The sequence below is a fragment of the Cetorhinus maximus genome, chromosome 14, assembly GCF_964194155.1.
Source record: "Cetorhinus maximus chromosome 14, sCetMax3.hap1.1, whole genome shotgun sequence".
Lineage (NCBI taxonomy): Eukaryota > Metazoa > Chordata > Chondrichthyes > Lamniformes > Cetorhinidae > Cetorhinus > Cetorhinus maximus.
This window is the reverse complement of record NC_135892.1, coordinates 73,953,518-73,970,860: the sequence shown is the minus strand read 5'-3', so window position 1 is coordinate 73,970,860 and position 17,343 is coordinate 73,953,518. Positions and strand designations below refer to the sequence as shown.

Sequence of the window (17,343 nt, the reverse complement as noted above, 5' to 3'; positions counted from 1 at the left end):
GAGGCTGTACTGCACCTACGTTTTTGGGTGTAGAACATTAGAACATTATTTTCATAAATCCAGGAAACTTGTGTAAGCCTGTGTTTTGCAAAGACGGCAGAGTTATTTAAATAGGTGGCCAAGAAGTTTAGCAGACATATCTTGGAAGTGTGCAAATGATCGAGGAAATTTATGAGTAATGATGTTTCCGTGTAAAACTGGCATAAAATAGTCAAACACCTATTTTATCTGAAAAAATAAGTGCGTGTAATTACACCATAACTTTTCAGCAAATTCTGGGCTACTGACGTAAGTTGGAATATGTGCAGGTGTGAGCAGACCTCTGGTATCTTAGTTAAGAGAACATTATTTGTTTTAATCTCAGACAATGAGTGTCAACATACAATGCAACATACATAACAGTTCCCCTCCAGCATCCACACAGAATGACCATGCACAAGTAGAAACCCCAGATAATTTTCTTTCTCCCTGTCTAGCCTCAAGTGTCTTCAATACTTCCATGGTTAAGATATGCTAATTCAGCACTGATCAAGGACTGGTTCTGGAAATTTTCTGGTTATGTGACTCAGTATCACACCCTTTGGTGCAAATAATCACTAATTCAATGGGAAGGTGGGCATTGTATCTTGGTAGTGGCATCAGCAGTGATTCTAAGATGGGACTAGAAACTAAAAAATAGACAAAACAACCAGAAGCCAAACTGTACCAAAACCTTGTTGTGAATGTCTCATTAATCATACATCTTTTGACATTTACACATTATCATTTCAAATCTTCTATGGTTATAACCTTTTGTAAAATGTATCCATTTTCAATTCTCATATTACTTTGCATACTTCAGATCTTTAGTCGTTACGTAAATCTCTAAACAAGCACAGATGAAAAATAAATCATGACCATGGGATTAAATTTTTAAATGCAAAAGCTTACCTCACAATCTGATTTTTCATGCTGAGACCTTTGAAATACTTTTGCATGTCATAGTAATTATGGATGTACTTTCGAACATAATATCCACGCCAACTTTTCTGGATCTGGCAATGTAATTAAGAATGTGTGAGTTATTGCCCTATGTGCTTAAAGAATTAACATACAAGTTCAGTTTGTGGCTTTCAACACAGCAGCAGGTTTCATACCATATTAATATCCATAAAATTTTTTAAAGTTTTTTTTCCCTTTCTACAGACTTCCCATGCCATGCAGCATTTGCAACCTGGAATAATCGACCACAGACTTCTATAATTCCATGTGACCACTCTGACTTCTTTCTGCCCCTTCCTCCCAAAGAGAATACACCAAGCTCCCACTGCTAGCACAGTGTAGTAGCAATTTGCAATAAGTCACGGGGCAAACCCATGACAAGAGTTGACCATTTTTTGCTCAAGTTTTAGTCCGGAGTTAGCTTCTTAAATGTCATCACATTCCATAACATTAACAAAACAATAGCTACTTGTATTTGCATTGCATTTTTAATGAGAAAACATCCCAAGGTACAAAGTCGGAAAATAAAAAGAATAGATAAAAGAAATAAAGGAGTAATTGCCAAAGTATAGCACGAGTTGGAAAGGTGATTCAAACGTTGAACTTTAAGAATATTCTTAAAGATATAGGGCAGAATAGTCCCAGGTTTGCACTAAATGCGGTAGTGGGTGGGTAAAACGACGTTTCACCCGCCAGCATGCCGTATCGTCCCAAACCCGCCACATTATTTATACATTCCCAGGAAGCACGCTGTTTCCATGGCGAACAGACTATCATTCGCCTGCCCGCTGTCACCTTGCCGCTTCATCACGCCAGGCGCCATATTTAAAGTCCAGTCATGTGCACACATCTTAGTGTTTCCAGCCCTTTTGGATGCTGTGGAGACCCACCGGGATGTCCTCTGCCCCTGCTCTGGCCACAGGATGGGCAGCAGCACGACCAACCAGGCTTGGGAGGCGGTGGCAGCAGTGGTCAGCACCAACACCCTTTAAAAGAGGGCAGCCACTCACTGCTGCAGGAGGATCAATGATCTACTCCGTTCCATCAGGGTAAGTCACTCTTCTCACCACTCCCAGCTCTCACTCTCAAACCCATCACACATCCACAGGGCCCTCACTCACTGCCGGTTCAAGGGACATCACCATTCACTCTCTCACACTAGCCATCATTGTCTTCATGCCATCCATGGGACCACTCACCACCTACACATGCCAGGTACACATCATCTAACCTGGCAGGTATCCTGCTTACACTTTCTCCAGCTCTATTTATGCAGGGCAAGTTGGAACACAACATCAGGGAGAGACTGCAGCACGGTGGAGGAATGCCTGAAATCAAGATCCTCATGGACTTTGAAAACAGAGCCATCCAGCTGGCTGCGACGATCTGGATCAGTCCTGTCCTGTCCTGACGGTGAGGTCGGCGGTGCTCTACCAAGTGATGGTCCAGCAGTGCAACATCCATCAGACAACCATGCTGTGAGTGATGTGTTCTGTTTCACAGGCCAATGCCATGCACTAATTATCTCCCCTTGCTTCCGCAGGCACATCTGGGAAACAGCCAGAGTCCATGACCCAGGGCCTCCAATCAAGCCCTGAGGAAACCTCTGAAGAGGAATCTGGAAGCACCTTCCTTGAAGTCCCGTCACAGCACTCACCCACTCCCTCCACTAGCGCAGAGACACACACTTCGGTGTGACCTAGCTTTCGAATAGCCTCGAGATCAGAATCTGATGAGCGCATCGCATTGTCTGATCCACAGCGTGCAGCGGCAGGGACTTCCTTGGTGTCCAGCACTCGGAGCACTGCTGGAGGCCAGAAATTTGCTGAGTCTGAGTCAGACTCTGGACTCAGGCCTGCCACAGTCCTTGCAAAGCCAAGCTCGGGAACATCAGGTAGGGATATCGGTTGCACTCCTCGGATTGCAAGGCATGATGGAGGAGTCCGTCCACCTTCACTCTGAGGTAATGGCGCCGGCATGCCAATGCACGGAGGTCAACACTGGTAGGATCGCAGCTGCTATGGAGACTTTGGTCCAGGACATTGGTCCTGCACCTCTGTGTGAGCTCAACTCCATAGCTGATGCCATAATTGGCCTTCAACAGTGTGTATGAGAGAGGGGTGTTTATTGTCAATAAACTCCCAAGAATGTCTCCCTGCTATGGCTCCTTGTTCTGATGAGCAGTGTTCTTGTCACTCAGATGTGAAACCTTTCTGCACAAGATAAAGGCAGGTTTCTCAGTCCAGAGCCTCGTCCTTGTACTTTGTGCAGCCTTCAGACCAAAGTAATGGTCCGGCCTCACTTCCCAAACACATTACTAATGCCTGCACCTCGATGATGCTTGTCATTTCTGCCCGAATGTGGCGGGCAGGCACCACAGAGTTCCATCATTCTATCTATGTGCTCTCAGCACCTTTAAGGTGGTGCTGGCCCTCATCTCTTCAGCATCTGTGACCACTAATGCTGTGCTCCTGAAGGGCTCAGGTGCTGAAGGCAAACAAAGGATCAGATGATTCTAAAGTTTCATGGCTGTGTCTCTTATGATATGACCCCGATCAGAGAGCGCGAGCTAGCTGTTCTCGGCCAGACAGGAGTAAGACATTCATAGAGGCCATGTGAAGATCTATGGAGTCTCCTCACTGCATGTCGTCATCATCCTCCTACAATTGAGTGACTATTATGGCCTCCACTGCGCCTCCATGACAGGAGTATTCTCACAGAAGATATTCATGCTGCCATAAGCCAGACTAGAGTCAAACATTCACAGATGCAATGTGAGGATCTATGGTGTCTCCTCACTGCATTTCGTCACCATCCTCCATAAATCTAGCAGCTATGAGGGGCTCCCGAGCGCGCCTGCCATGTCTAGCCAATGCGCGGACCTCATCCTTGTCATCGTCCCCTTTGAGGACCTCCTCACCCTTGTCCCCGTCAGCGTGCTCCTCATCGGAAGAGTTCTCCAGCTCCTCTATCTCCCCCTCAGCCAGCTCCTCTCCCTGTTGCAGCACCAGGTTGTAAAGGATGCAGCAGACGATGATGCACAACATCCTCTGCAGACTGTATTGCAGGGCTCCACCAGACCAGTCCAGGCACCAGAACCTCATCTTCAGCATCCCAATGATCTGCTCCACCAAGTTGCGAGCTTCAATGAGCCTCATTATACTGTCGCTCTGCTATAGTCTGAGGCCACCGCATGGATGTCATCAGCAATGGCCTTTGTGGGTAGCCCTTGCCCCAAGGAGCCATCCCTGCAGCTTCTATAACCCTGGAAGACTTCAGGGATCTGTGAACGACTGAAGATGTAGGAATCATGCACACTCCCTGGAAATCATGCGCACACCTGCATGTGCATTTCTGGTGGTTGCACACTCACCAAATGGAATCGTTTGTGGCTGATGTGTCGCTGTGTGTTGTAACGGAGATCTGAGCACCACGTGAGTGCAGTCGATCGCATCCTGCATCTGAATGTTGTGGGAAGCCCGAGATCTGGGCGAATCCAATCGTTCTTCCACCTTGGCTATCCTGGTCCCGGGTGAAATGCACAAAGCTGTGTGTGCCCTTGCAAAGATGGCATCCGTGACCTCATGGATGCATTTGTGGGTGGAGGCTTGTGAGATCCCACAGAGGTCACCTGTGGAGCCCTGAACGGATCCACTGGTATACAAATTGAGTGCCACAGTCACTTTCACAGCCACTGGCAGTGAATGCCCTCCATTTCCCCATGGTGCCAAAACCTGCAGTACTGGCAGATGTGACCGACATGCACAGTCTTCAGTGACATTGGTTGTCGGTCATCTGCAGGGATGACAGGCAGCGTCTATAGACCCTGGGTGTCGCTAGGCGCTAACCAGTGACAGCTCGCTGTGGCTCTTCGGCGGCATGTGCAGGAGCCCCAGCCACCCCTTTTTCCTGAGGTTGCTGCTCCTGCCTCTGCGCGGCCAGGAGTCTCAGTCGCTCTCACCTCCATCGTTTTCGCTCTCTGTAGACCATCAGGCATACAGCTAGTTCACCAAGCCAGACATCACCATGATCGTGATGTACTCCTCCTGCAGGATAAAAGAGAGAGACACGTGGTTAGCATGGGTGCACTAAGAGCCTGTCTTGGGTAAGTGTGAAGGCCCCTTAAAGCTTCCCGGAGAATGCTGACCACCACTTGGATGACCAGAGAGTAGTGCGCTGTATGGCTGCCCGATACCCACCCACCTCCGCCCCGTGAGGGCATGGATACCATCTTTGTGAGGGTATACAACTTTGTGCATTTCGCCCGGGACCAGATTAGCTAAGGTGGAAGGACAATTGGATTCGCCCAGATCTCGGGCTTCCCACAGATGCAGAGTGCGATCGGCTGCACACATGTGGTGCTCAGATCTCTGTCACAACATGTGGTGAACTACATCAACCGCCCCACCCGACCGATTGGTGGCAGCTTTGCCTACTGCACTGCATGCTGTGCTCTCAGCTCAGGCATTCTCCTAACCCATGCTGCAAGGCTGCACCGTTAGCTTGAACCATGGGGGAGACTGGTCCAAACCGAGATGCTGACATTGCAAGGGGCTGAGTGTGCCGCCAGCAGTGACTCCTCCATGGCCAGCTTCAGCGAGGAGATTGTACAAAGTGCAGTCAACTAACTGTTCTGCAGTCCACTAAAACGCTCATGACTTGGCAGTCTGAGCCAGGGGTGGGGTGAAAAGCTTTGGAGCACTTGTTGGCACTTTGATGCCTCTGTATTGCTTGAATGGGCAGATAAGCTAGAAGCCTGACTCCAATCACATCAATGGTGCACTTGAACTGTCTTAACTGCAGAGGAATGGTCACTTCAGACAGGTTTTCCTAATGCATGGCCACTTCCCTCGCCCACCCTAACCCCCCACCCCAAATGCGCTATATTCAATGGCAGGGCTGCCCTTGATCTCCCCCCCCCCAGCAAGACGCCTCAACCGCAAGGCAGCCCTTACCCACTCCGCACAAGTCGCCTCAACGGTAGGGCTGCCATTAACTCCCCACCCCCCAATGCTCCTGAAGCTTGAAGTCCAACAGGCGACTTTGGCGAGCACTGCACATCGTTACTGTGTACTCACCTCCGAGTTACCCTTGAAGTGCAGCCCACCAAGTGTACACTTTTTATGTGCTGTTGTGAAACATGTTGATGGGATACACGATCCAGCCGGGGGTTGGGGGGGAATGATTCTGACGGGCTGGCCTAATAACAATATGCAGATGTATTACAATGAGGTTCTAGACGGCAGGAATTGTGGCCCGCCATCGGCGGGCTGAGCAGACGATTGCGAACTGGTTTCACGCTGTCGTGAAACCAATCGCGCCATATTGTCATTGAACGTGTCCAACACCGGCGGACACGGAAAATCCCGGCCATAGTGATAAGTGTTAGGGGTAGAGGGATTTTACAAAGAAGACTAAGGCCGAGGGGACTTAGAATTCTGCTATTAGTTGTTGAATGAAAGGGGAAGGGTGGTCCACTCCACAAGCATCACTGTAAGTTTTCACCATCTGGCCGGCTCCAAATTCTCCCCCAACTTCTAAGGTTTGACTTCCTTCTCGTCTCTGTAGACGAGCCACCAGACTCTGTCCCCACCATCATCACTGGGTATATTAGATAGACAGTGTAATTAATTCCAGTATAGTTTAAACACAAGAATTGCAAATTATTTATTTGCTACTCTACAAGAAGTAACTTAACTACAATAAAGGCATATAAAAGAGAAGAGAAAATATTTGCAATTGAAACACACCTTTCAATACCTCAGTATACCCCAAAGTGCTTCACAACCCATGAAGTGTTTCTTTGAAGTGTCATCACTGTAGCTATGCAGGCAAATGTATCAGTTAATCTGGGCATTGTAAATTGCCACAAAGAGAAATGAAATAAATTACTAATTAATCTGTTGCCATTGTCAGAAATGGTGGAACGATTGCAATCAGCCATGCTCAAGAGGTCAGAATTAGAGGAGCGCAGATATCTTGGAGAGTTTTCGAGCTGGAGCCAATTATAGATCAGTAGAGGGGAGGTTGTGAAAGGATTTCACATGAAAGTTTTAAAATCGAGGTGTTGCAAAACAGGTGCCAGTGTAGGTCAACAAGTAGACAGGTGGTGGATGAACAGGACTTGGTCCGAGTTAAGGCATGGGCAGCAGAATTTAGGTTGACCTCTAGTTTACAGAGGGTAGAAAGTGGGAGGCTGGTCAGAAGTGCGTTGAGAAAGTCAAACCTCGAGTTAATAAAGAGATGGATGATGAGCTGAGGCAGGGGCACAGTAAGGCAATAGAATTATAGATTGGTTACAGCAAGAAGGAAGCCACTCAGTCCATGCAGGCTCTCTGCATGAGCCAATTCAGTTGATCCCACTCTCCTGCTCTTTTCCCATCGACCCGCAAATTCTTCCCCCTGAAAAATTTCCCTTTTGAAAGGCACAATTAAATCTACTTCCAGCTCCCTTTCAGGCAATGCATTCAGGTCATAAACACTCACTGCGAAGATGGTTTTTCCTGATGCCTCCTTTGAATTTTTTTGCCAATTAATTTAAATCTGTCTCCTCCGATCTTCAACCCTTCTGCCAATGGGAATATTTTCTACCTGTTCTGTCTAGACCCATGAAAATCTCTTTCAAATCTCCTCTCAACAATCCTAACTTCTGTAACTTCATAATGGAAGTCCCCCATCCCTGGAACCATTCTCATCCATCTTATCTGCACCCTCTCTAAAGCCTTCACATCCTTCTTAAAGTGTAGTGCCCATAATTGGAAACTATTTGAGGCTGTACCAGTGTTCTATAAAATTTCGCCATAATTTCCTTGGTTTTGTACTGCATAGACCAGATTTTTGTGTCGTCCTAGATTCAGGAATGGGGTCAGGAATCACAAAATCTCTGTTTTATTCATGGCAAATTTAAATCTCCAACATAAAAATGGGCCAACGTAATGTTCTCATAGTCAGGATGAGGTTCAAGTTAGGGTGAGGTCGCAATCCCTCCATGCACATCTTCTGATATTGGGGTTGCCATTGACAGTTCTAGGGGAAATTTGTATTTCCTCAGTCACATGCCCCTCCACAGGGCTGAGGGGATGAACACTGATATCTAGCAGAAAGGTGGCAAGACCCAGTACACAGGGCTTACAGGCAGAGATAAGCTCTCTCAACTTGTCTGAGCACCTGTATCTCAGAAGGCTGATGCCCTGGAACAAGACCTTCCTAGGGGAGCAGGTGGATATGCATTGCCAATGCCTGAGAGGAGGGAAGGTCAACATCTGTGGAAGGTGACCATGACGCATGGGTGTGAGAGGGCAATAGGGTGAGTTTGTGTTTTGGTTGCTCAGATTGGGATATGAGGCATATGCACCAGAAGGAATGAGTGGAATTGCAACATGTGTTGAGCTTAGGAGTGCTTTGCAGGAAAATGTTGGGCAAGTCACGGTTCGGTACTTGACAGTAGGAATGTGCTCCCTCCAACCTCGAGACAGTGCAGAAATAGGATCCAGGGCCTCTAGGAACAAGCCCCTACTCCTGACTGTTATGGCACTCTGTATTTCCCAACCTCCTGAGATCCTAAATTCTCTTGATATGCTGTCTTGAGGTTGGAGGGAGCACACTTCTACTGCTGGCTTGCTTGGCCACATCCAACCAGACGTGTTCAATTGGAAAGTTTGTCCTCTTCCTCCCGTTCTTGGGAAAGGTCACCTCACTACAGCCCCTCAGATCCTTCAGCAGGACCTCCAGGTGACAGTAAAAGGCCAGGGTAGCAATCTTCCCTGGCGTGCGTCCCGACGTCAGCGCACGTCATTTAGAAATTACGTTCGGCAGGTGCGCACCAGAGATGGCTGTGCACCTGTCGAACTGTCAATGGCCTCGTAAGGTCATTAGAAAACCAATTAAAGTACTTAGCAAAGCTGCCCATCAAACGTTAAGGTTGGCAGGCAGGCGAAGAGCCCAAGTGGCCTTCGTGTTTTTCAGAAAACCTCATCCACAGGCGGGATGAGGTTTCCTGAAGGTTTTATTATATAAATAAATAATTTTTGCCCAATTCGTAAACATGTCCCAGCTCACGTGACACTGCTATGAGGGGACATGTCTAAATAATGTCTAAAAGTAGAACTTTATTATTTCAGAACTTTTATTATGTACTTAATCTCCCTGAGGCAGCTTCATGCCTCAGGGAGATTTCTGCGCTCTTTCGTGCGCATGTGCAAAAGAGTACAGGCCCTGACTCTCACTCCTCCTCCTGCCCGCACAGGTAGCGCTGAGCACTACCAGCCATGCATCACCCTGGGCGGGCCTTAATTGGCCCGCCCATGTAAAATGGCGGTGCGCAGCCAATCGCAGGCGGCGATTGGCTCTGCACCCACCCACACCCGCTCCCGACCTGCCCGCCCGACATATGGAAAATTCTCCCCATAGAAAGATCTGTTGCCCTATCACCCCTGTGCTTGCTGACCTACCTTGGATCCTTGTCAAGCAACATTTTTATTTTAAAATCCCTACATAGTCTTACCCCTCCTTATTCCTGTAATCTCCTCTAGCCCCACAACCCTCTGAGATACCTTCACTCCTCCAATTCTGTCCTCCTGTGCCTTCCAGATTTTAGTCTTTCCACCATTTCTGGCTCCACCTTCAGTTGCTTAGGCCCCAAGCTCTGCAATACCCTCCCTATACCTCTCGGCCTTTCTACATTGCTTTCCTCATGTAAGACACTCTGAAGCTTTTGGTGATTTGTCCTAATTCTCCTATGTGGCTCAGTGTCATACTTTGTTTTATAATATTCCTGTAAAGCGATTTGGGAAGTTTCATTATGTTAAAGGTGCTATACAGGTACAAGTTGTTGTTGCTGAAGACATCCAGGTCTGAGGTAATTTTTAAAAAGGAGTCTCTACTCAAATCCGAGTTATGTTATGAATGTTACCTGGATATCAGGCCGACTTAAAACAATCTTGAGAAAGTTGAGAGATAAGGCTTAACCGTGATAGTAATCTGAAATAAGGGAGCTAAGATATCTGAAGTACCAGAAGATTATCTAAATATTCAGTGAAAAGGGCAATTCAGAAATGTAACATTTGTTCTAACATTCAGTGGTGTGAAACTTTGCATTAAAAAATCTTGTGTGTTTCTAATGAGAGTCTGACTGAATGATTTTTCTGATTCACTCTAGTCTGGTTATACTTTTAAAAAATGTTGGTAAAGCAATGCTTTTAGTTCTTAAAGGCCAAATGTGACATCATAAAAATTATAACATAGCTGGCAAATGAACAATAACACAAATGATATTGTAACCCATTTGCAGATTTATCAATAAACTCAACTTATCTTTCTGTAATACTGAACAAAAATTATGTTAGTAAGTTTGGAAATAAATATAATTAAATAAATTAAATAGGTATTTTTGATTCTTTCAAACATAGATGTCTGAAAATTTAATTTGTTCCAGCATTACTCTGGGCACGTTTTGCTATTTAGTTCTGACCCCTTATTTGTATGCCAAAATAATTTTCATTGATTAATACTAGTTGGAAAATTTCAATGGAAGCAAATGTGTGCTCAGCAGATAACATCTTCTCAACAGCAAAGCATATCCCACTCCAAAAGTCAGGTGTAAGTGACCTTTAGAATCATCTAATCAATTATGCAGATTCCTCATTAAGTAATGTCAGTCTAAAGCCAACCAACTCAATGCCTTACAACTGAAATGACATTTAATCTATGAAACTGGTATTTCCAATTGTAAAAATAAAAATTGAGTTACAAAATGCCACTGAGTCAATATGCAAAATACCAAAATTAAAGGATATTAAGGGACAAAATTCCTCAGGATGCAATTTTGGCAGTTACATTAGGATTGCGACTAACATTGCCCTTCCATCACTGGCCCCACCAGAGTTTGTGACAAAGGCACCGTAATTGCATGCAACTGGAAGGTACCAGCATTTTAACAGGTGCATCTCCATTGTGGATTTACTTCCTGAGACTAGAAGCACAAGTGCCCAATGTCAACTGCCCATTTTCCTAGCCTGGAACTCACTGGTCAGACAATTTTCACTTACTGGAAGCCAGTATGCCTCAACTCAATTGGCATAAAGTCTCTAGCAATATGCCAGGGCTGCACCAAACCAGTGGAATCAGAACTTTCAGCATAGGGAATCCTCACCCTATTTTTCTCATAAATATGCCTGAGGTTTATACAACTTCACACTTTCCTGCATTAGACAGAAGAGCTGAAATCCAAGGACTTGCCTATGCTTAACATCTGCTGGTATGTTAGAAGAGCTGACAGGTGAGATAGTTTCCCTGCCAAGCTTTATGTTCTTCTGCCCTCTTCTAAAAACAAGATATACATCAAGTACATAATTGGGTGGCACAGGCAAAATCAAGTAAAATATTCTCCATGCAGAGACGTTCAAATGTCAGTCAAGCCTGAAATCCAAATATGGATCTTTGGAATTGAACTCTAAGGTTATCTACACATCTTACAATACAGCCCAGCTGGCAAATCGAAGTTTTACTGCCAGGTGCACTTTGCTGTACATTGCACTCTCCCCACCCAGGTGAAACATCTGCACATGACTATTTGCATGAATATGCAGAACACTACAACCAGAAAGACAATTCATTAATGTTATGAGAGCACTGGTGAGAAGATCCACTTTTTCCTAACATTAAGGAGATTTTGCATTAAATTGAAGACCAAACTGTGCAAGCTAGCCTCAAACTGTTGCTCAGGGGTCAAATCACCAACTTAACTTCTGACTTAGTTTTACATTGTTGTGTACCCAAAACTTCTGTGCATCAATGCAAAAGTAGTGGCTAACAGCATCTTTGCCTTGAACCTTTGATGCTGCTTGCAAAGCAATCACATTATGGCTCCCAGAAAGCTCTGAACATAAATAATAGATTATTCAGTCCACACAAAATGACACTTCATGTACCATGGCAAATATTCTCAATTGATTTTGTTGAGCTATATTAATTTCTTGATCAGTTTTGACATGACAGCAATTTGGTGTATATTTCAGGTAAACAATATAGCCGCAATTTTCACCCAAAACAGGAAAGAAGGTCATTGGCAGCTCAACACTGGGGAGGAGAATATCCTTGAGCACCAAGCCAGAAGTTAGGCCTCGGGAGAGGATGGAAGGCATTTGGAGAGAGACACTGAAAAGCTGGCTTCAGGCCTGAAGGTTTTCTTGAGGTCAGGAAGAGCATTCATGCTCCTCCTGGACCCAAGAAATCGTAGGTAAAGAAAAACCTAAAAACTTACTTTTACAGTGTCCTTGAGGACGCCTAGTTAGGCTGTTCTACACTGGTCCAAAGGGCAAAGTGTGCCCGGCATCCATTCTGCTCAGTGATTCTGGGATCTCATTAGCAGAGTACAACCTGGCAGAGGGCATGGCATGCAGCTTGCCCTCCCCAGAGCCTCTGCTCCATCTCCCTGTCATCCTGCAAAACCAGAGGCACTGGCACTGTTGCCCTACATCTGCTGTAGCTTTTGTTTGGACAAGTCGCTTACTCCTCTGCCATCCCTGTGAAGATGTGGCAAAACACTTGCAAATACAAATGCAAGAACTCACCAAAACATCTTCAAAACAAACTCCAGAATACTCTGAGACACGTAGAAGTAGAATAAGTTCCAAATGATACCTTATCTACAATCAGAGTGACCCTTTAAGTAACTCTACTGCAGGGCGCATCTTATTGCTTCATGCTTTTTTTTATTATTCATTCATGGGATGTGGGCTTTGCTGGCTAGGCCAGCATTTATTTCCCATCCCTAATTGCCCTTGAGAAGGTGGTGGTCTGCCTTCTTGAACCTCTGCAGTCCATGTGGTGTAGGTACACCCACAGTACTGTTAGGGAAGGAGTTCCAGGATTTTGACCCAGTGGCAGTGAAAGAACGGCAATATATTTCCAAGTCAGGATAGTGAATAACTTGGAGGGGAACTTCCAGGTGATGTGTTCCCACCTATCTGCTGCCCTTGTCCCTCTAGGTGGTAGTGGTCGTGGGTTTGGAAGGTGCTGTCTAAGGAGCCTTGGTAAGTTCCTGCAGTACATCTTGTAGATGGTACACACTGCTGCCACTGTGCATCGGTGGTGGAGGGAGTGAATGTTTGTGGATGTGGTGCCAATCAAGTGGGCTGCTTTGTCCTGGACAGTGTCAAGCTTCTTGAGCGTTGTGGGAGCTGCACTCAGCCAGGAAGTATTCCATCACACTCCTGACTTGAGCCTTGTAGATGGTGGACACACTTTGGGGAGTCAGGAGGTGAGTTGCTCATCGCAGGAGTCCTAGTCTCTGACCTGCTCTTGGAGCCACAGTATTTATATGGCTAGTCCAGTTCAACTTCTGGTCAATGGTAACCCCCAGGATGTTGATAGTGAGGGATTCGGTGATGGTAATGTCATTGAGTGTCAAGGGGCAATTGTTAGATTCTCTCTTGTTGGAGATGGTCATTGCCTGGCACTTGTGTGGCGTGAATGTTACTTGCCACTTGTCAGCCCAAGCCTAGATATTGTCCAGGTCTTGTTGCATTTAGACACGGACTGCTTCAGTATCTGAGGAGTTGCAAATGGTGTTGAACATTGTGTAATCATCAGTGAATATCCCCACTTCTGACGGAAGGTCATTGATGAAGCACCTGAAGGTGGTTGGGCCAAGGACACTACCCTGAGGAACTCCTGCAGTGATGTCCTGGAACTGAGATGACTCACCCCCAACAACCATAGCCATCTTCCTTTGTACTAGGTATGACTCCAACCAGTGGAGAGTTTTCCCTGATTCCCACTGGCTCCAGTTTTGCTATGGCTCATTGATGCCACACTCGGTCAAATGTGGCTTTGATGTCAAGGGCAGTCACTCTCGCCTCACCTTGGGAGTTCAGCTCTTTTGTCCATGTTTGAATCAAGGCTGTAATGAGGTCAGGAGCTCAGTGGCCCCAGCGGAACCCAAACTGGGTGCCAGTGAGCAGGTTATTGCTACGCAAGTGTTGCTTGATAGCACTGTTGATGACCCCTTCCATTTCTTTACTAATGATCGAGAGTAGACTGACGGGGCGATAATTGGCTGGGTTGGATTGGTTCTGCATTTTGTGTACAGGACACACCTGGGCAATTATCCACAAAGCCGGGTAGATGCCAGTGTTGTAGCTGTACTGGAACAGCTTGGCTAGGGACGCGGCAAGTACTGGAGCACAAGTCTTCAGTGCTATTGCCAGAATATTGTCAGGGCCTTTGCACTATACAATGCCTTCAGCCATTTCTTGATATCATGTGGAGTGAATCGATTGGCATCTGTGATGTTGGAGACCTCCGAAGGAGGCCAAGATGGATCATCCACTTGGCACTTCTGGCTGAAGATTGTTGCAAATGCTTCAGCCTTATCTTTTGCACTGATGTGCTGAGCTCCTCCATCATTGACGATGGGGATATTTGTGGAGCCTCCTCTTCCAGTGAGTTGTTTAACTGTCCATCACCATTCATGATTGAATGTGGCAGGACTGCAGAGCTTAGATCTGATCTGTTGGTTGTGGGATCGCTTAGCTCTATCACTTGCTGGTTATGCTGTTTGCCGAGCAAGTAGTCCTGTGTTATAGCTTCACCAGGTTGAAGCCCTATGCCTGGTGCAAGAGTATACAACACAAGCATTGCCAGGACCTGCACTGTCCAAATTTAGGAACTGCCATCACATCAGCCAGTTGGACCATGTGACATCAGGATTGCACCAAATTAACATGTTCATGTGCAGTGGACATACTTATATGCATCCATATCCTGAGAACACTGCACTGCATCCTGTCCCCAGGAAAGCCAGGCTGGCCTTCGTAGAGCTAGACGCAGTGCTACGCATATGAATTTGGCACCTAAAGACTACAGAAGATCAAATCAATGATTGTTCAGGAAGTACTACAGAGGAAGGTACACAAATAGCACATAACATCTTATACAAGCACTCAAAAGATTAACTTTTATAAAGTTTGTTTACTGATACTTTGTTTTTTTTTCAAAATACAAAGTTGTTCTTCAGTGTGCTCCTTTGCACAAGGTTTATGTATACCTCCGTAACTGTTTCACAAATTCAAAGCCACATTAAAACAATTGAATTAAATGTCAGCTCCTGTAACATTATACAATTTATTAGCTTTCATCTTTATTTTCTTTACCTATTTCTGTCTGTGCAACCAAGATGGAAAGCATCCTGCTTCCAGGCTTCTACCAATTATGCTCTCACGTCAGACTCAATTGCTATACATGGCTTGTTTTCTGACTTTCTTTCTGTCCTACTTTTAACTGTGCTCCATGCTTAAACCCAGTCAGTTCAGGTTACACCAAAGCCTCATGAAATGAAGAAATGCAAGTCAAAACTGCATTCTAACATTCTGCTGTGTACAATGTTAGTACACTATTTTATTGTTTCATAATCAAGATCCCTGAGTAATTGTATTTTACTTTGGATGTCAGTAACTGTGATCTGGGTTGATTTTTTAAAAACCCATTTAATATTTCCTTCACCGATAAGCCCCAGCTGTGCCACCTTCCAGGGTAAATATTAATGTTCTTACCAATCTGGTTTTATCTAGTGGTGCACGCAATGACAATAAATTAAGTGGTCTTAAAATAAACAATACGTATTTTTCTAAAGTTGCAATATTCAAATCAATATCTATTGTTTTTGTTACCCACAAGATGGCATAATGGTGACAAAGCATGGAATAACAGATAACATATACCTGTAACATTAAAGCTCAATCATGCATATTGTTAAAATTATGCTACATTTAAAACCGTTTTTCTAAGTAGAACTACACTTCTTGAGCAATTTATACAACAAATTGAATTCCTTTGTCCAAACTATATTAAGCGAAAGAATTTGGCACTTCTCCAGATGGATACTCACTTTGCTTCTGATTTAGATTACCAAATACAGCATAAAAGCATATTTAGAGCACATTTTGATGCCATCATTTCTTGAATAATGAGGGAGATTTATTTACCCTGACAGCCATTTCATTGTAGAAATTCATCTTCATAATAAAATATGCTCTCTGTGAATTAAAGAAGATAGCACAGACTGTAGTTACAGAAAGATATAGCTCAAATTTGACATATAAAAGTTAAGAATCTTTATAAATAATACATAATAAGAAATGCGGTCACAGACAGAAAAACTCCAATTGTATATTCAAAAGACAGCTATCGTTTTATGTATAATGCAAACTTAACCATTAAAACATACTATATTCAAATTACATGCTGTTGGAGATAAATCATCATGAAAAGATCTGCACTGAGTTTTATGATCAATGTTACTCTACTAAGGCCAGAATTACAAAAGACAAAATATCCACAAGTGCTGATGGCAATCTGTATTGTAGAGTTTGAGGCATAAGGTCTTTTAAAAAGAGTTTCACTGTAGCATAAAATTTACATTTCACAATGTCTGGTTGAATTAAAATTTCAAAGAAACAAAGCTTTTTACCTTCCATCCTTCAAGAATATCTGTACTTAAGAGTGAAAATTATGCCTTCTAACCACAGGTACAAAATACTATAAACTTAGCCTCATGAGGACAATTGAGGGTCCCATGAATTTCATATCATTTGACATAAATTTTTAGTATCGTAACATTTGCAACATTTCAACCACTCAGCCCGTGTTAACATGTAATCTGTTGAAAGCAACAGGAAAACGTTTGAGTAGTATATACCAACAATATGTGCAATTAAGATACAGTTGTTAGCCATATATGTTAAAGATTCAGAAAATTTATATTTTAACCTGAATTAAGCAGCATTCCTTCTTATGTTTATTTTGATGCATTTTCTGCATACATATTCTACTTCTCATTGTCCAATTGTTTTAAAGATTCATTTTTTAAACAAAGGAGTTAATTCGAAAACAAGGTTCAAGCTCAAAAACATTGACTGACTTTTTTAAAAAAATGTTTTGTTTCTTATGTTTTGCATTGTAAAAGTTCAAATTAGGATGCATTGAATGTAAATCCTGATGAAACAGACAATCCAAAGTGTCAATCTAAATATGCTTTCTGGATAAGTATTTTGTCAATTAACTACTCATGAGGTGACTTGAAGACTTTTGCAATGGGACATCATGCCACTATGCTGTTAGTTACTTTATGCTATAAAACTTACATGCTGACAAAAACCAAACACAGGTGAGCAGAAAATTGCCCTCTCAACTATTAAGGTTCATTAGCATGATTGGTGCAGAAATTGTCAGGATATTACATGGGGCTGGGGTGTGGATGCAATTCTGAGTTTAGGGTATTGTTGATGCAGTGTACTGTGAATTGAACCTGCATTGCCCGTGTTCTAACTCTTTATTTGGGCTACCTTTCTAAATTAATTCATT

The 17,343-nt window shown here is 44.2% G+C and overlaps 1 protein-coding gene across 1 annotated transcript in view; it reads right to left on the bottom strand.

Moving 5' to 3' along the window:
• Window positions 1–17,343, bottom strand: part of spata17 (spermatogenesis associated 17) — a 375,661-nt gene that overhangs the window by 338,285 nt on the left and 20,033 nt on the right. The window contains exons 4-5 of the mRNA XM_078557087.1: window positions 15,966–16,016; window positions 931–1,034 (exon numbers count right to left, since the gene is read on the bottom strand). Of these exons, the coding sequence (XP_078413213.1) occupies window positions 931–1,034; window positions 15,966–16,016 (155 nt within the window). The remainder of the gene's footprint in view (window positions 1–930; window positions 1,035–15,965; window positions 16,017–17,343) is intronic.